At 44.5% G+C, this 24,334-nt stretch overlaps 1 protein-coding gene across 1 annotated transcript in view; it reads left to right on the top strand.

Annotated features, from left to right (window-relative positions):
• LOC146060113 (Krueppel-like factor 15) overlaps positions 1-21,882 on the top strand; it is a 28,486-nt gene extending 6,604 nt beyond the window's left edge. The window contains exons 2-3 of the mRNA XM_083173018.1: positions 6,670-7,689; positions 21,146-21,882. Of these exons, the coding sequence (XP_083029144.1) occupies positions 6,734-7,689; positions 21,146-21,320 (1,131 nt within the window). The 5' untranslated portion in view covers positions 6,670-6,733 and the 3' untranslated portion in view covers positions 21,321-21,882. The remainder of the gene's footprint in view (positions 1-6,669; positions 7,690-21,145) is intronic.
• Positions 21,883-24,334: the final 2,452 nt, after the last annotated feature.

The following is a 24,334-nucleotide window of genomic DNA, read 5'->3' as shown; positions in this document are numbered from 1 at the left end:
TTAATTTTAGCTCTCCTTGTTATCCAATGCAAGCCAATAATATTAATCAATCACAAGACTTCGACTGGGCTGTATTAAAAGCAACTGGGATAAAAATCCCATTTGCTGGGTTTTAATTGTATTTTAAAATGTATCAATGCGGGACTGCCGAGTGGTTTTTGGTGCGGAGGATAACGCCAGATTTTTATGACATTACCCTTTAGAAGCATTTCTTACCACATCCCCTGCCAACCTCCGCTGTCCGCACCAACCCACCTTACCTGCTGTCCGGCCAGCCTCCTGGTGTGCTGCCCGGACCCAATGACCTCCCTAGCAACAGGACATCCTCTTCCAGGTGCTGAGAGGAGGAGCACAGGAGTCTCTGCAGCAGAAGTCTTCTGGGCGTAGGAGGCGAGAGGGACCTGCTGGTATCCTCTCCCTGGCGGCTTCACAAAGGGCAGCTATATTCGCAAGAGCTGTCCTTTGTGATACTAATCGCGTATGTTAATACATATGCAATTATACAGATTTAAACAATATATTGTTTAAGAGAGCGCACATGACACTAATACATTTTAAACAGGTTTGTTCATTTATTAATATACACAATCAATAATAAAATAAATAGCATAAAATGACTGGACAGAATTAGCCGTGGAGAGGATTAAATGGTGAACTATTTCAGTCCGTTTATAAGTCCAACAATAAATTTCCAGACAATACTCAATTAGCTGTAATGCCCAAGGGATGCTCCAGTATGTAATACCACAATTGGTAACTTAGTAGATATTTAGATGAAACTGTTATTGTTGGTAACAAATTGTAGCACTTTTACTTAGATGATACAGCCCGTAGAATATATAATGATGTTGAAGAATTACATACCAGCTTGTACGGTAATTGCCTCGATAGGCTTGAGGGTACAGCGGCTGCTGTTTGAAGGGCAGACCGCAGCGTGAGACCTGCTCACTTAGCTGCGTCTGCGGGTAATCCACACACACTCGGCTGGGGGCGGACACCCGTTTGCAGTCTTAATGCCGCTGCTGAAGTTGGTCACCCTCTGCTCTGTAAATGTACAGCTTGGAGTTCCCAGTTGTTACCGGCTCGCTGGACAGCGGGAGCAATAAGGGTCTATGTAATCAGCTTTCAATTGATTGCTGTTTTAAAAGTCCATACCCATCGGCAGTCTGTCAGTCAAACAGGGGGTCTCTTGACGCGTTTCTCCGTCATAAAATTTGGCGGTTTCTTCAGAAGATATGCAATTCGTATGGTTGCAATGCAGGGCAGGATATATTTCGCAATGATACATCCCGGCCTTAGTGGTTAAGCATTTAATGCTTGAGATTATGGATGCACTAACATCCTCCGCCACACATTGCCGGCATTCGCATTGTTAATAATCGCATATCCACTAACATATGCGATTATTAACGCAAAGGACAGCTCTTGCGTTAAGAGCTGTCCTTTGTGTTGTGGCCGGCAATGTTCTGTGGGTCCCACCTCCCTCACTGGACCCTTACCTGGCGGCTGCTGCTGCTCGGCCAGGGCTCTGCCTCTTCCTGCCTGCACCTGGAAGAGGTGCAGGGAGGAGGAGGTTGGGGGGGGGGGTGTTTGGGGTGGTGCAGATTGGCGAGGGACGCAAAGGGAAGCTCATAGGCTTCAATGGTGTTACGCCATCTAGAACTGGTGTAACCACACGCGGCAAAGCCATGGTGGGGCTTTGCTGCATATGGAGTTTTTACGGCTTTTTTTGTTTGGTGCATCTCGCCCAATATATTTACATTTAATAGTCTTGCTCCAACTATAGGAAGTGAGGAGCAGATTTATTAAGCTCGGTGAAGTGATAGTGGGCGGGATGTATTAACATACATCGCCGCCCTTCGCACGGCAGCCGCCGTGATGCTGCCGTATATGTACTAACATATGCGGCCAGCATTGGGTTGCGGTGACGGAGACCCCCGCGATACCTGTGATGTTGGCTGCGGGGGTCTCCGTCACCTCCCGGCGGCTGCCAGCGTCCCCCTGTGTCTCCTCCTCCCCCCTGAAGCCGGATGTCCTGCCGGCTGTCACACCAGGGGGAGGAGATGATCACAGGAGGACGGGAGGGGGTGGGCGCGCGGACGGTGTACGGCGGGCGGCGAAAGAAGCCCATAGGCTTCTATAGGGTATCGCCACCCAGAGGGTGGCGATACCCTGCCTAGCGAAAACGCTGCGGACGTTTATTGATACATAGGAAAATGCCGTAAAACGGGGGTTTTATGGCATTTTCCCTTTAGTAAATCTCGCCCAATGTCTGGTTTTTATCACCGGCCAATCAGCTCCTAACTGTGAAGTTACAGGCTTGGTATGAAAAATGACCGGTAGGAGCTGATTGGCCAGTGATAAAAACCAGACAGTTTATCACTTCACCGAGCCTAATAAATCTGCCCCTTGGTTCCTTTTTGGGGCTATGTCAATCAACCAATTAAGTAGTAACTCTCTCTTATGAATTTGCAGTGTGCAGTGAAAGAACGCAATATCTCATGTGTATCTCGTGTATGTAAATCATTCATTAGTGCCGCTCAGCATAATAATGCAAATACAATATAATTCTACAGTACAAGAGGAGAATGAGAGAAGGTGTAGTTCCAAGATCAGTTACGCCTACTGGTTTTTCTTCAGTCTTTGCCTTCAGAGAGTGGATGGAGATGAAAGAGTGACTGCTGGGAAGCTGATTGGGGGGGGGGGGGGGCAAATGTGCACATCTTGACCTGTGTGCAGTGTTAGATGGGTCCAGTTAAGGTGCCCACAGACGCATCAATTTTACTGTGCTATGCGTTTTTGACTGTACAATGGTTCTATACAATTTTTCTTCCAGCTTGCTATGCAATGTGCACTTGGATGCATGCGATGCGATTAACCCATGTTTGTAATGTTAATTTACAGATGTAGTCTAAAAAGTATGTGCAGCAGGTACTTTTTTAGACATACAATATCGGGCTCCCAGGAACGCGCATCGCACAAGCCCATAAACACCACCCGATAATTCTACATAAGATGCATTTTGTATTTAAAAAGTACAAAACGTATTCGATAATTGATGCGTCTGTGGGCACCTTTTACAGCTGCATTGCAGGAGCCAACTGCATGGATTGCAAGCATCCATCTGCAGTGGGCAGTTACACCTGTGGCATCGGGAGTGCAGGACATGCATTTCACCACATTCGGCCTTGTTCACCTGATAACCTGGTTTGGTGTCATGTCCGGTGTGTATTTGTGAGAATTAGCAGCCAATCCAGAGCGACATTAATGTTACTCCCATTTAGGGATTTAGCCAATCATTTTACACAGTGGGTGTTTTCAAGTGAAACGATGTATGGTTTCATTATCTTCACTCAAATTGATTTTAGTTCAATTCATGGCTTGATCTGGCACTAAGAGTAATATGCCATAAATAACCAATTACTTACCCAGTTAATAGGTGAGGCAATTGACATACAGTATATCTTACATAATTAAGACAAATAATTTGTTAGTGTATACAGTAGGTACCAGATCAGTACCTTGATTAACATATGTAAAATATATATGTGCATTATATTTCTAAATACTGTCTTTGAACCTTATTATAATCACAGCATTCGAAGCATTTGCTTAAAACAGGCTTACTAGTAAAGGAATAAAAGTTGTTTTAATAAATTTCATGAAACAATTTATAAAAGAGTGCTCTGCAAAGGAACAACTTGCTTTTGGCTGAGTCTTCAATCAGTTGCACCCTTCACCAGAACTCATGCAGTAGCTTTTTTTTAAGTGTAAAGCTGTGTACACACTATGGGTGGGATGCACTAAGAATCGCCGCCACACATCGCCAGTTACCGTAAAGATAATTATCGCATATGCGATAATTATTGCAAAGAGCAGCTCTTGCGTTAAGAGCTATCCTTTGCATTGTGCCGGCATGTGCAGAGGCTCCACTTCCCTCCTTTACCCGGCTAGATGCTGCTGCTGCTCTCCTCCTCCTCGCTGCACGCGGAAGAGGATTTACAGTGCAAGGAGGTGGAGGTAACTGGTCCGGGCAGCACATCAGTGTGCTGCCCGGACACAAGTAAGGCGCGGTCGGTGCGATGCGGCGGTAGTCCATGTGGGGCGGCGGGGGTCGCGTGTAAGAAGCCCATAGGCTATGGGTTATCGCCAGGTTTTGCTGGCGATGCCCACCGCAGCAAAAACCTGGCGCGTGGGTATTCCTGCATATCACAATGCGGTAAAAACCCGATAACAGGGTTTTTACCGCATTTTTCACCCGCCCAAATGCAATATGCTCAGTAAACGATTTCCCTAGAACTCCATAGAGCCCAGAATGAATGATGAAGTGCAGACACAATTAACAATTTGACATATGATAAAGATCTATTGTTTGTTTTATTAGTGACCATCTTGTTTTATGTAAAATTTATCATTTTTGATCGTACACACTAAAAGATATGCCCCGTCATAAACAACCTAAGCAAAATTTGACAGCGTGAACAGATGATAGGGAGGGGGTCAATAGCGGCCCGTGGGACCCCACATTGTTAATTATATAGGGCGGGATGCCCTGAGGGTTTAACATTTTTGTATGCTCTAATGCCCCTCTGTCGGGGCAGGGATGCGGAGGGTATTGCCAGACATCACCCTTGTGCTTCCTGGTGATAGATTAGATTAGTCAGATTGCTCGGTACACATGGCTTGCTAGATCTAATCAGATTGACGGTGTTCCAGAGGCATCACTAGGGTTAATGTCACCCGGTGTTGTAACTCATGGTGTCGCCCCACCCAACTTTCTGGAAGACTGAGACAGAATGCTTGTGCACGCCGAAAATTGCCCATTTTAACAAACTTTGTAATACCCATTGCACATAAAGCCACATGCCCTAATGCCAATTACACATTATGCCGTATACCGTGATGCCAATTACACATTACGCCCCACATTGAAATGCTAATTACACAATATACCGCACACCTTGATGCCCATTACACCCCATACTGTGATAGCAATTACCCAATGCTCGCCACACCGTAATGCCCATTACACATTACGCCCCATACCATGATGCCCATTACACCGCACAATGTGATGCCCATTAAGCATATGCCCCCACAGTGCCAGATACACATATGCCCCCACAGTGCCAGATACACATATGCCCCCACAGTGCCAGAAACACATATGCCCCCACAGTGCCATAATTTCCCACCAGCAGAGTGCAACTCACCATTGTTGCTGTGTCCATCTGATGCATTCTCATGCTTTTGGGGGAGGGGGGAGCGCAGTACACACCCCTCCTGCCCACACCCAGTCCGCATACACACTGATCTCTTATATATGAGAGGAATCTTTTAAAACGACTTATATATACAAATGTAGATGAGCCTCAAAGCAGTTAGTAAGATATACTATACTTGATAAACTGCTGGGAAATGGTGCTGATGATCCAAAGTAAATGTATCTCTCATTCCTTTTTCCCTCCAAAAAAATTAGTGTAATGTGGGCTAGGTGAAATGAGGAAGATTTCTAGCCTAATGAGGGAGAGAGGGAGATTGTTGTTATTTCAGGGAGTCTCCTGCAGAATGCAGGAGGGTAGGCAACTATGGTCTAGTGTTGATGCACCTTAAGCTACTTTGGGCGGGATGTTTTAAAATAAATCGCCGCCTGCCAGCCGCGATGCCAGCGCATATGTACTAATATATGTGGCTGGCATCGCGGTACCTGTACTGTGGTTTGCGGGAGGTCTCCGTCATCTCCCTGCCACCTGCCTCACGCCGGGGACAGCTAAGCAGGCTGTCCCCGGAGCCGCCTCCTCCCCCCCTGCAGCCGGAAGAATGTCTGGCTACGTTACTAGGGGGAGGAAGGGCTTACCTTACGGGTACAAGAGGACCTGGACCATGTAAGCAAGAGGGAGGGGGAGAGGGGGGTCGGCGGGTTTGCGGCAGAGGCGTCGGGCAGCGAAAAGAAGCCCATAGGCTTCTAAAGGGTATCGCCACCCAAAGGTGGTGATACCCTACAATGCGGTAACGTGGCGGTGGGGTTTTAATACATAGGAAAATGCGGTAAAACCCCCGTTTTACCGCATTTTCCCCTTAGTACATCTCACCCTTTGTCTTTCAAAGGAGAAATATTTCTGTTCTAATCCAGGGGAAGGCAATATATGACACTCCTGTTGCTGTGAAACTACTGTGTGCATCCCAATATGCTTTGCCACAGTGTTGCTTTTAGGACATGATGAAATTGTCAGGGCACAGTGGGATGCCACAATTATCATATCCTTGTTGTAATTTATGATTTTGCCAGCAGTAACCCTCACCTTTTTTTTATCAAATGGTTTAAAGTGACTGTTCAAATGTTAAGCATGTACCTGAGCCACTTCCTGAAAGTTCCAGGATGTCTGCTAATGTAACTCTTCAAACACTGAACGTGCACACAGACCGCTTTCATGTCCGCTGCACGGTCTTGAAGTGAGTAAGATAAAAGCATATTAGAGGACTCGCAGCAAATCTGATTTTAACATTATTCATTGTTTAGACAGAATAGGTAGTGGTAGCAAAGTTATTTAATTTACTATATTCCAGCCTGAAGAAACAAAATGTTATATATTTACTATACCATCACACAAATTTCATTTTGAATTCTGTGGTAATTTTATGATCTAATTTGTTCTCATTTCTCTGCAGATCTCACATTTATAGACCGCTTCATCTTCGCAAGGGGTACAGTGTATCCTCAGGGTGGACAAAAATGGTTTCATTAAACTGCAATGAACCATTATCTGCCTCTGATCTTCTCTCCAATGCTGCCCCTCCTTGTGGACAGAACATGGGGGTGCCAAATTCTGGGGAGATTACATTGCTCACACTTCTTGAGAATGAAGCCAGCCCTTGTTCTCCATCTCTGGCAGAGCAACTTAATAAAACTATTGTCTCCATAAAGGAGGAGGGTGAGGATGAAGGTGACTTTAAAGAAGTGGAAGGCATTATTTTGTCTCAGCTGGTGAGAGCTGTGGAGGACCCAAAGGAAGTTACGCCAGTAGCTCATGTAAAGCTCCCAGACTTTTGTGCTCAGGTTTCGGGGGACTTCTCTCCCACACTTGAAGAAATTGAGGAGTTTTTAAAGGATAATATGGATCTTATCAGAGAAGAACTAGTTGAGAAGCAGCCCATTCCTGGCTCATGGCTTCATGGCTGCACAGCAAGTGAGCAGACTTCAGCAACGGAACCAGCGGAGCCAAGTGAGAATGTGTCTGCCCTGCTAACACCAGATACTTCTGTCAGTTCACCTTCCACCACGAGCAGTATTCCTGTCATCCTTCAGATCCAGCCTGTGTCTGTGCCTGGTGCTGCTACTTTGCCACAGAACTCCACATGTGGTGTACGCTTGACACAGCTGGTAATCAGTGTACAGGGCCAAAGCCTGGCACTGGCACCAGTCCAAGGTCCGGCCTCACCTGGAGACCAAAAGTACGTTAGAATTGCCCCGCTGCCAGTGGCGGTCCGACCATTGACATTGGGAGGAGTATTTGTGAGTGAAGGGCAGCAAAAAGTTCAGAAGGGAGCACCAGCCGTGATACGGGTGCACAAGTGTAGTCATCCCGGCTGTAACAAGATGTACACCAAGAGCTCACATCTTAAGGCACACTTTCGAAGGCACACTGGGGAGAAGCCTTATGTCTGTACATGGCCAGAATGTGGATGGAGGTAAGAAAATACTTCTTGGCTTCAGATACAAAGAATGAACCTTTATATATACAATATTAATATTTGAGAAGTCAGTGTGTGGAATGGTTACATAATGTAGTAAAGCTGAACACACATTGCTCATATGGTTTCTAATAAAGTTATTTCTAACAACATTTGCTATCTGTTCTACACTGCGCGGCCCCTTGTCCCAAAATCACGATTTAGATCTATTTGATTCGGTCTGGCAGGGTGACTAATTGGGATGGCCAGTGATCTGATGGCAGACAAGTGAGGTATTATTATAATTTTATTTATAAGGCGCCACAAGTGTTTCGCAGCGCCGTACAAAGGAACAATACAGGGAGACAAAACTTGGCATAACATTGAATAAATAACAAAAATAGGAGTACATATAAAGAGCACCACAGTTCAATACACATTACAGCTTAAATATAAGTAGTGAGGACTCACTCAACATACAACTAGAGGCTTGAGGCCAATGATGGAGATGAGTATGCAGACGAAGATGGTCACTGAGTGTTTGAGTATGGGAGAGCTGTGAGTGAATTGTGAAGAGAAGAGGGCTTTGACAACAGGAGGGAAGAGGGCCCTGCTCGGAGGAGCTTACAATCTAGTAGGTATAATAAATACTATACAGAAAGCAGTCACCCATGCTGATTGTTAAATGCAGCTATGTTCACATTATTAATTTTACCATTGATTTCTTAAATTATTAATCAACAATTACAGTGGGTGATTTGTATGTGGGTATAATAGGCATTCATAGTTTTTTCTTAAGGTAGATGTAAATTTGACTGTCATTTTATTAGAATTTTATTTATTTTTGGGTGTTGCATTATCACTAGGCTATAAGGGAACATTGGAACAATGTACAGGGTGGGGCATGGGAACTTCCTTCTTTTTTTTTTTTTTTGAAAGAAGGAATGTGGTAAAGATAGTGAAAGTCAGAGTGGTGGGGATGGGCTCAGTGGAAGGGGCCGGATTGGAGGTTTTTGTCCCCATCTGTTTCAGTCGCAATACTTAGGGGTATTCAATGCCGCAGTGAGCGGCCGGCGAGGGGGTTAAACAGCGAGGATTGCTGAAAACCAGCGATCCTCGCTGTTTAACCTCCGCGCCGTCCGCTCGCTCTATTCAACGTACTGGGGAAATCCTCGCCATCACAGGACGGTGAGAATTCCCCAAAACAGCGAGACCCACGGCTGCTGTAGAAAACTCGCAGTTTTTAGCCGCGGGTCTCGCTGCTTTTGGAGCCGCATCCGCCAATTCCCCCTCGCTCAAAAAACGGAGCGAGGGGGAATTGGCGGATGCGGAGGCTGTGTTGAATGCTGTCAGGGTGAGTGGTGACAGCGAGCAGGAAGCCCTGCTCGCTGTCACCACTCGCAAACAGCATTGAATACCTGGCAATGAGTTGGTCAAGGGAGCAGCGCACTTTTTCTGTAGAGGCATATTTTTCTAATGGCCGTCCCGGTGCAAGGTGCCTTTCGTCTTCACTTCGAAATTCATTGTGAAGAATTCAACAAGGAGAATGTTCCGACATGCCAAGGGCAGCAGAGCGCTTAGTAGACTGCAGCACAGACAAACAAACTCGTTCAACATTTCAGGGGTTGTGATGGTCCTTTCTTTCTTCTGGACACACTCCTCATTTCCCTGAAGGCATCCACCCACAATAAAATTGATTTCCTATCAGAAACACTGCTTCGTGGGGGAATTTCAAAGTGAAGATGACAGGCACGTTGCACTACGATGACAAAGCAAACAATAAAAAATATATACGCCTCTACAGTAAAAGCGCGCTGCTTCCTTGACCAAATCATTATTGCGACTGAAACGGGTGCAAATACAAACCTCCCATCCAGCCCCTTCCACTGAGCCCATCCCCACTACTCTGTGACCTTCACTACATCCCTTTCAAAAAAGGAAGTTGCCACACCCCACCCTGTACAAAAGATCCTACCCTGATGAACTCATGGATGAATGTTCGAAGTAACAGCCTATCCATGTAAAATTCACCCATCTCTGCTTGTTCATTTTATCATTAAGTTTCTTGCACATGATACATACTTGCCAACTTGCTTGCTTTCTGCCCTGCAGGGAGACTTGGAGCAGCAAAGTAAGCAGCTTGATAAAGTCATCATGACCTTGTCTCCACTACACAATGCCGCAATTACTGGCATGGCATGGACGTGGCAAGGGGAAAAAGAGGCCAACAGAGGAACCAAGTTCCCGAAATAAGGCATATGAAGCACAGGAGCTTGCCATCCTGGTTCCGCGATAAAATAAATAAAACTATTTTATCCAAAGCAAGGATAAGCCAGGAAAAAAAGGTGATGTTTACAAGCTCTCTCTGGAGCAAGTGGGAGGTGCCTGGAGTTGCCGGTCCGTGGTACTTGGTGTCGGCACTAGGATGAGGGAGGTATGCTAGCCGACTATCCCAAAGCTTACCTACACCTCTGGCTTCTGTGTCAGAAGCATCGGCGGAAAGATCTTCTAGCTGCTCGATGTTCTCAGAGAGCTTTAAACATCACTTTTTTTCCTGGCTTATCCTTGCTTTGGATACAAATTTTTGTTATTTATTTTACTTTTACTGCTTTAAGTAGTTTTAAAGGCATACATATAGATAGATAGATAGATAGATAGATAGATAGATAGATAGATAGATAGATATCTCGCATAAAAACAAGCGCTTTTTTTTTTTTTTTTTTTCAATTAAAGACTATTACCCTCCCTTTACAGGGCCGGATTTAGGGGTCAGGCCGCCCCTAAATTTTTAGCCGCCCCCTGGCTCCGGAGGGGGAGAGAGGAGTCTTTTGGAATTTTTAAAATAGGAGGGAGATCAAGAGGACTGCTCCCTGGAGTTACCTCTTCCACTGTTCCAGAACACCACACTCCTCCTTCGCAGCAGCCACCGGCAGGCAGAGAGAGGGCTGAGACACCCGGAAGGCAGCAGCGGCGGCGGCAAAAGCAGTGGTGGCGGGCACCGGTAGCCCAGACACCGTGCTCCACCTCTGCAGCAGTAGCAGTCATCGGCAGGCAGGGAGAGGGCTGAAATATCCGGGTGGCAGCGGCGGCAATAGCGGTGGTGGCGGGCACCGACAGCCCGGACTCCGCGCTCTTCCTCCGCAGCAGTCATCAGTGGGCAGGGAAACGGCTGAGATATCCGGGTGGCGGCAGCAGTGGTGGCAATAGCGGTGGTGGCGGGAGCTAGGAGCCGGGTAACACACTCTAACAGGGCTGAGGGAGGGCGCTGAAGCCCATAGTGCACCCAGGCGGACACTCAGAAAGCTCTACATAGCCCAGAGTTCCCGGCAGCACTGAGACCCCGGGAGCAAGCAGCACTGCAGCCCGCTAACGCTGAGGTGCGGGATGCTGCTGTGGGATGATAGGCCGTGCAATGCTCTGTGCACCTGCACAGCTTGCCACCCATAAAACCAACCCTGCTGGCTGCTGCCCTTAACATGTGCCGCCCCTAGGCCCATGCCTCACGGGCCTAGTGTCAAATCCGGCCCTGTCCCTTTATAAAAAGCAGCTTTCAGGGTGCAAAACTGCACTTTTTTTCTATAAATACGCTTTTTGCAACAGTTACGGTAGAGTGGGTCGACAATGTCTAGGTCGACAGTTACTAGGTTGACCACTAATGGTCTACAGTGACTAGGTCTACACCTGAAAATGTTCGACATACCATAGGTTGACATGGTCGACACGAGTTTTTCACTTATAAATGTCTGTGGCTCGCCATGCTCCAGGCACGGTGCCTCGCTGCGCTTGGCACACTGTTATATTCTCACTCTGTGCCCACTTGGATAGTAAAGTATGAACCAAGTTGGTCTCCATAAAAAAAGCGAAAATCCGTGTCAACCTTTTCAGTGTCGACCATGTCCCGGTCGACCTTAACCCCTTCCCGCCGCAGCCTGTTTTTGCCTTCCTGACAGAGCCCTTTTTTTCAAATCTGACAGGTATCACTTAAGTGGGGATAGCTTTTTTTTGCTTTTACTTATCCCAGTGATTTTGAGATTGTTTTCTCGTGACACATTGTACTTCAAGTTAGTGGTAAATTTGGGTCGATACAGTCTGTGTTTTTTTGTGAAAAATACCAAAATGTCGTAAAAAAAATGGAAAATTTAGCAATTTTCAAAATGTTAAATTTTCTGCTTGTGAGACAAATAATCATATCACTCAAAATAGTTAATAACTAACATAGACCATATGTCTACTTTATGTTTCCATCATTATTTCTACATCCTTTTAATTTTTTTGGACACTAGGAGGCTTAAAATATGAATAGCAAATTCTCAAATTTTCAAGAAAATTTCAAACACTGATTTTTTTAGGGACCAGTTCAGTTCTGATGTGACTTTGAGGGACTTGTATGTGAGACACCCCCATAAATGATGCCATTTCAAAAACTGCACCCCTCACAGTATTCAAAACAGCATTTTGGAAGTTTGTTAACCCTTTAGGTGTTTCACAGGAATTAAAACAAAGTGTAGGTGAAATTTCAAAATTTCATTTTTTTTTGCAGATTTGCAATTTTAATAAATTTTTCTAACGAACACAGTAGATTTTACTAGAAAATTTGTGACTAAAAATTGATTCCCCCAATTCTTTTGTTTTCATAAATATCCTATATGTGGCCCTAGTGTGCACGTTGACCAAACCACAGGCTTCATAATAGAAGGAGCACCTACTTGATTTTGGAGCCTCCTTTTTATGAGATTCTTTTTTAGGCACCATGTAGGATTCTAGGCACCATAAGATGCTAAAAGTTAGGAACCCCCCCACAAGTGACCCCATTTTGCAAACTACACCCCTCAGGGAATTCATCTAGGGGTATAGTGTACATTTCAAACCCCCAGGGGTTTCACCAATTGTGGTACAACTGGGCAGTGAAAATGAAAAATTAAATTTTTTACACAAAAATGCAGTTCTGGCTCAAAATTTTTCTTTTTCACAAGGAATGAAGGAGACAAAGCACCCCAAAATATGTGCCCCAATTTCTCCCGAGTACGGCAATGCCTCACATGTGACCAAAAAATACCATTTGGGTGCATGGCAGGACTCAGAAGGGAAGGAGTGGTATTTGGATTTTGCAGCACAGATTCTGGTGGAATGTTGGTGGGTGCTATGTCGCATTAGCAAGACCCCCGAAGCACCAATACAGTGGAACCTCCCCACAAGTGACCCCATTTTGCAAACTACACCCCTCAGGGAATTCATCTAGGGGTATAGTGTACATTTCAAACCCCCAGGGGTTTCACCAATTGTGGTACAACTGGGCAGTGAAAATGAAAAATTAAATTTTTTACACAAAAATGCAGTTCTGGCTCAAAATTTTTAATTTTCACAAGGAATGAAGGAGACAAAGCACCCCAAAATCTGTGCCCCAATTTCTCCCGAGTACGGCAATGCCTCATGTGTGACCAAAAAATGGCAGGACTCAGAAGGGAAGGAGTGATATTTGGATTTTGCAGCACAGATTCTGGTGGAATGTTGGTGGGTGCTATGTCGCATTAGCAAGACCCCCAAAGCACCAATACAGTGGAACCCCCCACAAGTGACCCCATTTTGCAAACTACACCCCTCAGGGAATTCATCTAGGGGTATAGTGTACATTTCAAACCCCCAGGGGTTTCACCAATTGTGGTACAACTGGGCTGTGAAAATGAAAAATTACATTTTTTTACACAAAAATGCAGTTCTGGCTCAAAATTTTTCATTTTCATAAGGTATGAAGGAGAAAAAGCACCCCAAAATCTGTGCCCCAATTTCTCCCGAGTATGGCAATGCCTCATATGTGACCAAAAAATACCAGTTGGGTGCATGCAGGACTCAGAAGGGAAGGAGTGATTTTTTGGTTTTTGCAGCTCAGATTGTGGTGGAATGAATGGTGGATGCTATGTGGCATTAGCAAGACCCCCGAAGCACGGTGAAATGATGAACCTAATAATCCATAGATGTGTGGTATATTTTAAAACACTCCTTTATACATAGGCCGGGTTTGTCGGGGCAAGTTTCACAGTGGAAAATAGTATCCTTTCTTATTCCCTTTTTATAGCAAACTTTGCACCTTTTTTGTGTCCTGCCCTTTTTTGCAGTGGAGGGGATTTCGTTAGGAAAATGCTGCCCTGGTACAATACGGGGGCCAGTACTAGAAGTACTGGGGCCCTCTGCCTGCTGGTTCCCAAATATTAGGCCCTTTATGACTTCCTCTTGAAAGTGCATAAATGTCCCCCTCTGGCTGGTAGAACGGAATAGCACGTAAGCGTTATACAGTGCCATCTGGATGATATACACGGCCAGCTTCTTGTACCAGATTTTTGTTTTCCGCAGGGGACTGTACGGCTTCAGTACCTGATCTGAAAGATCCACTCCGCCCATGTACTTATTGTAATCTAGGATACAATTAGGTTTTGAGGTGTGGGTACTGGTACCTCGTACAGGGACGGAGGTGGTACTGTCTCCATGAATTGTTGTCAGTATAAGGACATCCCTCTTGTCCTTATATTTGACCAACAACATATTTTCGGTGGATTGTGCCCTGCTTTCACCCCTTCTCAGTACTTGGGCAATGTGCGTTTTTGGGAGGCCTCTTTGGTTCTTGCGCACAGTACCGCAAGCTGCTGTACCTCTTGAACCAAAGGCCTTAAACAGGGGGATGCTAGTGTAAAAGTTATCCACATAGAGGTGATAACCTTTATCCAGGAAGGGGTGCACTAAATCCCAGACAATTTTTCCACTAACACCTACGAGGGAGGGGGGGGCATTCTGGCGGTTCAATTCTTGAATCCTTCCCTTCATATACCCTAAACCTGTGGGTGTACCCTGAGGTGCTTTCACACAGTTTATACATTTTTATGCCATACCTTGCCCTCTTACTGGGAAGGTACTGGCGGAATTTAACCCTTCCTTTAAAATGTATAAGGGACTCGTCGATACAAATAAATTTTTCAGGGATGTACATCTCTGCAAATTTGGCACTGAAATGATCAATGACCGGCCTGACTTTGAATAGCCGGTCAAAGGTGGGATCATCTCTGGGTGGGCACTGTGCATTATCGTTGTAATGCAAAAATTTAAGGATTGTCTCAAAACGAGTCCGAGTCATGGCCATACGGTAAAGTGGGGTGCTGTACAGAACATCTGTACTCCAATATTGCCTAATTTCTGGCTTTTTTACTATGCCCATATGTAACACCAGACCTAGGGTGGCCAATCCCGGGATCGGGATCGGCGGGATCCCGGGATTTGGCCCCTAAAACGCCGGGATTTCAATCCCGGGATTGGAGTTTCCAATCCCGGGATTTTCGGGATTAGACTGCGCATGCGCAGTCTAATGCCGGGCAGCGTCTGAGCGTGTGCTCAGACGCTGCCCGGCTTCTCCCTTACCCGGCAGTATGGCTCTGCACAGCGTGACGAGGCCAGAGGTCACGCTGCGCAGGCCAAGTAGCAGCAGACGCACACACAGCCATCCAACATGACACGCCCGCCCGCCTGCCTGCCTCCTGTATCCTGCCTGCCCGGCTCCTGCTGCTCACCCGCCCGCCTCCCGGCTGCTCACCCGCCCGCCTCCCGGCATCAATCAGCGGCCCACCCTCCCAGCTTCACCAACCACCCTCCCGGCCGCACCGCACCGCACATGTAACCAGACCCCAAAACATCATCATCTCTACTGCATCTACAGGGGTCCACCTAGCAAATGATGACGTGGGGTTTTGAGCAATAAACTGCTGGGCATATAAATTACTTTGGTCCACCATTAAATTTATAAAATCATCAGAGAAAAATAATTTGAAAAAGTCAATTTCTCTGAGACCTGTTGAATCAAATTGGATTCCTGGGGTGGCCAAAAACTCAGTAACCTGGGGCTCAAAATTGTCTGGTGGTGGGGTCCATACGGGATCAATCATTTCGGGGGGGGTCTCAGCTGCTCTACGGGGGCGTCTTTGAGGGGGCCCCTCATCACTAGAGGAGGAAGATGAGGTTAAGACGAATCCTTCAAATTCCCCGCTTGCCTCACTGGCTGTGTCAGAGTCAGAGGCAAGCATGGCATATGCCTCCTCCGCTGAATACATTCTTCTGGATGACTGGGATGACATTTGGGATGCCATTTTTATTTTTGTGTTTCTGTAAGTGTAATGTTTCAACACGTGTATAGTGTAGGGGGTGTACAAACTTTATTTCAACACGGGGGGTATGTAGTGTGTAGTGTGTATGTAGTGCAGAAAAAAAAATACTTTATACAGGAATTTGATCCCAATAAAAAAAAAAAAATTAGATCAACCCTGTGGCAAAAATGCTGATCTGTGATGTACGTCACTTAGCAACTTCAAGGCAGCTTTTGGTACAACCTTGAAGGGGTTAAAAAAAAAAAAAAAAAAAAGGTCCTGCGCCAAAAATTGAGCACAGATGTTGGTCAGTAACGTCCGTCACTGAACAGCGCTCAAAGGCAACAGGAATTTGATCCAAAAAAAATATATAATTATATCAACCCTGTGCCGAAAATGATGATCAGTGATGTACGTCACTGATCAGTGCTCAGCGGCCACAGGACACCCACAAAAGCAACGTGGGTGTAAAAACAATAAAAAAAAAATAAACCACAGCACTCTCAATTTAAAAAAACTGCAGAAAAAAAATTATATCTACCCTGTGCCAAAAATGCTGTTCAGTGATGTATGTCACTGATCAGCGCTCAGCGGCCACAGGACACCCACAAAAGCAACGTGGGTGTAAAAACAAAACCCCACTGCACTCTCCAAAAAAAAAAAACTGCAGATCAGTGATGCAACACTGATTAGCAGTGAGGGGCAGCAGGCACACAACTGTGGGTGCAACCTGACAGGGTATATATAAAAAAAAAAACCCTGGACCCCCAAAAAGTTGCTGATCAGTTAATTTATACTGATCAGCACAAAAGGGGGGGCAGCAGTCAGTTGCACAGGCAGCACAAGCTTTGGTGCAACTGACAGGTGTATATATATAAAAAAAAAAAAACCTGCACCCCCAAAAAGTTGCTGATCAGCACAGATATACTGATCAGCACAAAAGGGGGGGGGCAGCAGACACAAAATATAGCACTCTCTGTCACTATCTCTCACTATCTCTGACTATCTCTCACTATCTCACTATCTGTCACTCTATGACACTGCAGCAGCAGCACACAGGAAGTGACAAGATCCAGGAAGCATCCAGCTGCTGGCAGCACGCTACCAGCGGTGATCAGGTAAGTATCAGGCAAGGATCAGGTATGTATATCACGACAGATTGGCACGGTGACCGCTCTGCACGCAATTCCAGACCGGAATGGCGTCTGCAGCGCAGTCACCGTTAGTTTAAATCACGCGCCATGGCTGTGATTGGTCTGTCGGACCAATCACAGCCTTGGGGGCAGGTGGGGTGAGGTGGGGTGAGGTGTGGTCATCACCGGTGACCCCCTCACGCCCCCTCACACCCGGCGGTGATTGACACCTGTGTTACCGAGCGTCTGATTCGCCGGTAACACAGGAACACGCTGCGACTGGCTGTTCACATTGAACAGCCAATCACAGCGATCGCCGACAGGGGGAGGCATCACCGCCCCCCCTGGGCATGCAGGGACATGTCTGCTGTCAGGGACAGCAGACATGTTTAAACTGTCACCGCGTCTATAGACGCGGGGACAGTTTAAAGTCATGACGTATATATACGTCATGTGTCGGGAAGTACATCCCGGCCATGACGTATATATACGTCAAATGTCGGGAAGGGGTTAAACTTGTGTCAACGCCGACCTTTGGTATGCTGACCATTTCCAGATGTTGACCTAGTCTCGATCGACCATTGGAAAGATATGATTTCCTTCTCTCCTTTTTATGTCAGCAAATTTTCTCCACAAGGTGATACTCAAAAAGAGGTAAATAAAATGCAATCGTGTAATATTGCCACGTTCCAGATTATGTTAATAAGTCATAATGCTCACAGGAAAGGGCCTTTCCCAAACTTCTGCTACAAAGGTAGAAGCGTAGCATTGTCTTAGGGGCCCATTTATTAAAGGATCACATATTCCATGCAAACTGGTTTGTAATTAACTGCCCAGGATTGCAATCCTTTCCGCAGTATGTATGTCCCTGCATTCTACTTCGCCAAATGCAGTGGGGGTCTGCGCATACACGGTTAGCGCTGATTTCAGGACTTTCTTCTCTCTTTAGAATGCCCTACCGCACACTAAGCCTCTCCCCTAGTCTCAAAACCTTCAAGCGTTCCCTGAAAACCCTCTTTAGGCAAGCATATCAGATTCCAGAACCACACTGCTAACCTTCATAAACCTCTCCTATCCAATTACATCCCCACTGTTAAGTCCAAACATACCCTCACATATTTTCTCTCCTGGCCAACATTGGTTGGTCATTGTATAATAGAACCTTTTTTAATAATCTGTCAATCCCAGATTTGCCAATCCGACTGCCTAACAGAGAAGCGTAATTAAAAACTCAACAGAACATGTTACCATTGCTCCACAGTCCAGTGTTTGTGTGCTTTGCACAACTCCATCCAACACTTGGCATTGGAATTGGTGATGTGAGGCTTGCACATACCTGCTCAGCCATGGAAACACATTCCATCAATTGGAATGTCGTAACTCAAGCATGGAATCAGCTGACGACTCTAACTCACCATGCTCCTTGGCAGTCTTTGAACCGGACAGTGATTTTTAAGTGGTCTTCCACTTTGTGGCTGAGTTGCTGTTTTTCCTAAATGCTTCCTCTTTCTAATGATATCACTTCCAGATGACCATGCAATATCCAGAAGGGATAAAAAAGTATAGTCTTATTGCAGTTATCATCTGATCGCAGTACTATGCACTGAGCTCTTCAGAACTACCTATTTTGTATCACAAATGTTTACAAATGGAGACTACATTGATAGATGCTTGATTGTATACACCTGTGGCAACGGGTCTGATTTTTTTTTTTTTTTTTAAACGCCTGTCTTCAAAAATGAACAAGTATGGGTGCTACATATGTGCATATTATTTATTATTTGCAGTAAGCTTCTCTCGGGCACAACACCCATTGTCATGTGCAAGAATTTTTATAGGATATGACCTGTTATGGCGCACTGTTGCCTATGAACTGTACTATCCCCGGTTATCACCCAATAACCCTTCAAATACCAAAACACACCCACAAGTGGGGATTTTCAAATCTGGGGCGCAATACTTAGATGGAATAAGTCAGAATGTCTGTATCTTCATATATCTTTAAAATCTTCAAGAATATTCTCAATGGTATATAGAGAAATCAAAGAGAAAGAATTGGTGATTAAATATTCCTATCCAAATTTAAAGAAAAGGCATATGCTTTTTCTTTGAATTGGGATAGGAATATTTAATCACCAATTCTTTCTCTTTGATTTCTCTATATACTATTGAGAATATTCTTGAAGATTTTGAAGATACTGTATATGAAGATACAGACATTCTGACTTATTCCATCTAAGTATTGCGTCCCATTGTCATGTAACTGTTCAGCTGTTTGCTACATCCTGAAGACTGTACTAAGCAGTTATTTTAATAGGAATGGCATTCAAGCCCCCTGCCATTGACCGTATGTCAAAATGGTCATACTGTCAAAACTGAGAAATCTGCCATTTTAGGAGGCTTGACCACATTCCCCATATGTTTCAAGCTCCGTGAGCTTGCTGCTGATCCGCAACGCCATCTATAGATGGCATTGCCTATTAGAAGCTGATGGCATTCTCTGTGGAGGAACCAATAGAAACCCACCCAGAGTTTCCTGTAGCTCAAGCATGTGCATAGCAATGTATGTGTTGTTTGCCAGGCTCCTATTATTCCACATGTTTGGCTAGTGGGTGCTTCTAATCCTAGTGTGCATAAGCAAATAAAGGTGCCCATGCTGTGATCTGGCCCATTTTCATCCAATTTCGTCAGCCTGATAAATCGGATGAAAACTGGCCAAATCAGAGGTGTTAGAAACTCCTATAGACTGCAGAACGCAGAAGCGCCAGGCATGATCCTCTGCATCCTCTCCTGCAGTAGCGGCACCCTCCCAGGGAGCTTCAAAGGAAATCTGGGTACTTGTGTAATATCTGGGCGCCTGACTTTTTTCATTGCATTGCATCAATGCAATTTTTCATTGTAAAGACCCAATTTTTAATTGTATAGTCACCCATGGGTGATTTCATACCCCCACTATGCAACTACGCATGGAGTTGATTTTATATAGTGTGGCGAGCGGACGCAGAATACATGTAAAGTAATCCGCGTGCGCTCGCTGCGCTTCGGGCTCGGTGGCTCGCTACGCTCGCCACACTATATAAAATCAACTCCATGCGTACTTGGATAGTGGTGGTATGAAATCACCCATGGGTGACTATACAATTAAAAATCTGGTCTTTACAATTAAAAATTGCATCGCATGCCTTAAGTAGTGGCATGCAATGATAAAATCGGGCGCCCAGATAATACACAAGTACCGAAATCCTGTGTATGACCAGCATAAGGGTTTTAGTGCACTGGTTTTTGGATAATGGCAACAGGAACTGAAGAGACCGGTTTGCAGGATTAGCTGTACTAAGAAAAACTGGAACTTAAATACTGCTTTGCAGGTTTAAATGATAATTGTAGCAATTACCTGGAATACAGAAACAAGACTGACATTGTAGAACATTCAAAATAAAGGACAGATACTCTAGGACATGAAACCCGTAGTATGTTGATTAGCAAAATCCATAGAGGGGTGTAAATGTAAAAGTCAACTAGCTGAAGGTGATCAAAGCATTGAAGAAAAACTCCTACAGGTAAGGTACTACATACTATTCAAATCTATTTAATAATTCAAAAAGATTTACCAGTCTGCAACATGCGTGTGCAGTAGGAGCCAGGGCACAGGGCCCATCTGTTCCGCCTCCTAATGATAGGGAGACTGGACAGACCTAGCCTAGTTGGAGGGAGGAGAAGATCATGCAGCAGGTAAGAGGTATGGTCAGCAGCCCTCCTTTATTCTGAAGGCACTAGACACCTGTGCTCTCAATTTAGAAATGGGACAATCGGCCACATTATTATTACCAGACCACCATAATTACACGCATGTGGACCTAGTAGGTATCTAAGTAGTACACTTATGTAGCTGGTAATATATGTAACCAACCCCTATAAGTATTGCTGTCAGTCCTCCAGTACAAAGATGGTGGTGTGTCTGGATGTGAAGCGTGTTGTGGTGCTAGGAGGAGGTGAAGGTCTCTGGACATTCTAGTACATCTGTGATGAAAGATCACCAGTCCCCACAACTTTTACTTTAATGTAGAGATAAACAGTAGTGCCTCCCAGAAAAATGGGAACTTTATTTTCATACCCACCCAACATTCAAGCTTTACATAGCATTGAATGTCCATTTTCTAGCTCTGGGTTAGCAGAAAGTCAAATTTTGATCACCCCTTTCTTCTGTGTCTTCTGCAGGTTTTCTCGGTCTGATGAGCTTTCCCGTCACAAGAGATCTCATTCTGGGGTAAAACCATATCAGTGCGTTGTGTGTGACAAGAAGTTTGCCCGTAGCGACCATCTGTCCAAACACATGAAGATACACCGTGGCCAGCGCGTTGGGGGATGTAGGACACCACGAGCCAGCACTTAGCCACCTCCTCCTTCCTTTCAGTTACACAAGCTGGCCAATGTGAAATACTTGCTGCTTCCATCATATCATGCCTTCTTTCTTTCAGAATGCTGGAAGGATTACTGTAGCAAACCAATGGCTAGGATCAGTGGGGCCGGCAAAGTATTATGTGACCATGAGTCACTAGGTCCTCTGACGTTGGTCTTAAGGTTAAGCCAATGAGTCATGTTTTACTTGATTACTTTTCAGTAGTATGTCTCATTTTATTTCTCTATGAGGAGACTTTTGCAATAAATCCCTGTGAATATTGCCCTACAGTACCTCTCATTTGCTGACTGACTGCCTTGACCACTTGGTTAGTCAGATCTCTGACTTGTAGAAAATGTGTACTATGCCATCTGTAAATTTTTACAGATTTTACATATTGTAAATGCTGTTACTTTTATTACACTGTTTTGTTCATACACGTGTACTTAAGCTTCCATCGCTGTATGAAAGCATCTATATATTGTATGTTTATTTTTTTGGGGTGGTTGTCTATAGCAAGAAGATCATTTAGATAGAGATATAGATATATATATATATATATATATATATATATATATATATATATATATATATATATATATATCTATATATATCTCCATACATTCACTGTATGTGTGTGCACTTAATTCCGAATTCTAACTCTATCAATAGCATAAACCTAAATTTAGGTCAATATCCTACACACTGGAAACTGTTGCAATTGTTCTGTTAAAATAACACTAGACCTTACTATGTGAAGGTGTCTCTTAACTGCTTTTATAAATTATAAAAATCTGCTTAAATTTAACTTAATATACAGACCTATTCAGATCTGATAACCTATCATTTGAAAATTGTCATATGGAAAAATATACTCCTTTTTCAAATTTATTTTACTATTCATGACATAACCAACAATCATCTAGCCTTCACTAAGGGGTTAACTTTACTAAAGCTTCTTAAAATGAAAAGTAGAGGTGTTGCCAATAGCAACCAATCAGCAGGGCAGCTGAGAGGTAGGCCGGGCCCCAGTAAAATTAGGCCACGACCCTAAGTGTTTCACGGGTTGCTGTTATTGTGTCGTTACCCCCCCCCCCCCCCCCCCCCACTGTGCGGGGTAATGAGGGAACTCAGTCCTCATTACCCCGCACAGTGCATGTTTTGCTGGTAACCCAGCAGGTGCACAGGTGTACTAATTACTCAGACACCTTTTTATAAAGTCCGCAGGTGGAGTTAATTATTTCACTTGTGATTTCTGTGAGGAGACCTGCAAAACATGCACTGTGTGGGGTAATGAGGACTGAGTTCCCTGACCACGACTTACGCTGTCAGTGAGACGCTCATGTCAGCACAGCACATAGGGCCTTATTCTAGTTCACTCTTTCTGACAAAATCCTTCTTAGATGGACAAAACCATGTACACTGCAGGGGGGGCAGATGATAAATGTGCAGAGAGAATTAGATTTGGGCTGCTGTTTTTTTTTTTTTACACTGCAATATAGATCTCACTTTGAAGTAAAACCCCACCCAAATCTAATTATCTCTGCACAAGTTACATCTGCCCCACCTGCAGTGCACATGGTTTTGTCCATCTAAGAAGGATTTTGTCAGAAAAGAGTGAACTAGAATAAGGTCCATAGTGTAGAGGTGTGTGCTGCTGCTGCCCGGCAAGCCCGAGTCCAGGTAATTAGTTTGTGGTCTTTCACACATGCAGAATCTTGGGTTGATCATACTTGCCTACCTGACCTTCTCCATGAGGGAGAAAATGCTCTGTTCCTGGCCTTCCCTGGTAATGTATGATTGCCCTCACCTGTGGTGAAACACCTTTCTTGTCCTTTTTCTACCACGCCACAGGTGATGGTAATCATACATTACCATTGACAGGGTAGACCAAGAACAGAGCATTTTTTCCCTCATGATGAGGGTCAGGTAGGCAAGTATGGGGTTGATGCATGTACACATGGAATACCTAGGCTACAGCTGCATGTGTGAAAGGGGTATTACATGGCAGTTAGGAGCTGATTGGCTGGCCCTTTTACGTCTCTCCAACCTTTGATACATACAGTATGACCCAAAGGCTGTTATTTGAATCAGGTGCTGCTAATTGATAGTCATCCGTTCATCCAGATAATCTCTATAATGAAGCAGATCCCCTGGTAGTTTTGTCTGGGGAAAACATCCTTCTTCAGTTGATATTGAGAAGAAACTGCTGCTTCTCCTAAACCTGCAAATGATTATACGGTCATTTCCAAACGATTTGTCCATTATTCTAGTGAGAAATATGTATAAATGGAGACTGTTACCAATTTTCCTAAATTGTTCGTTATGTCTTTGTATGTAAAAACACAAATTTGATCGTCTGTGCTTCGTGGCTCACATGACTGTAAGCAATTGTGATATTGTTAGTTACACATTTGTGGGTGGTGCGTTGCCCTGTGAAAGGTCAGCGCAGTATAGACAAAATGGTGAATGTTTTAAATGCTTTAATTTTTTTACTTGCTGGACTGACCAGAAATTCAACTCAAACCACTTGCATTCAGAGCCCGCTCAGTAAGTATAATTGGGGCATTCTTTATAATGACTGATGGATCATTTTCTTTAATGTTGGCGTTAGTAGAGGGCAACGCAATACGTGGCTGTATAACCACCTGTGTTCACAAAGTCTTCTGAACCCCCATAAGTCACCTCTGGACCTTGTTTTGTACGTAGAACATAACTCTGTTGATTACTAGCTATGTCATATATGTTCACATGGAAACTGTTGTTATTTAAATGAATGTTACCAGCTGCTTTTCATACAAAACACAAAATGGTTTGCAGGCTTAGTTTTTCTAAAATTGCATTGTTTTCCAATTACTTTATGTACAGTTCTTATGCCATAATGGTTACAGTCAAGATTGGACAATACTACTTTGCTGCATTTGGCTTGGGATTTGGTTCGTTACAAACCTCAATAGTCTTCCAAAGGGATTAATGTATTTTGACCTTTACTACAATGTGTCAGTGGA

The sequence above is a fragment of the Crinia signifera genome, chromosome 2 (assembly GCF_055691185.1).
Source record: "Crinia signifera chromosome 2, ASM5569118v1, whole genome shotgun sequence".
Taxonomy (NCBI): Eukaryota; Metazoa; Chordata; class Amphibia; order Anura; family Myobatrachidae; genus Crinia; species Crinia signifera.
Note: the sequence above shows the minus strand (reverse complement) of the source record. Positions and strands in the feature narration are given on the sequence as shown.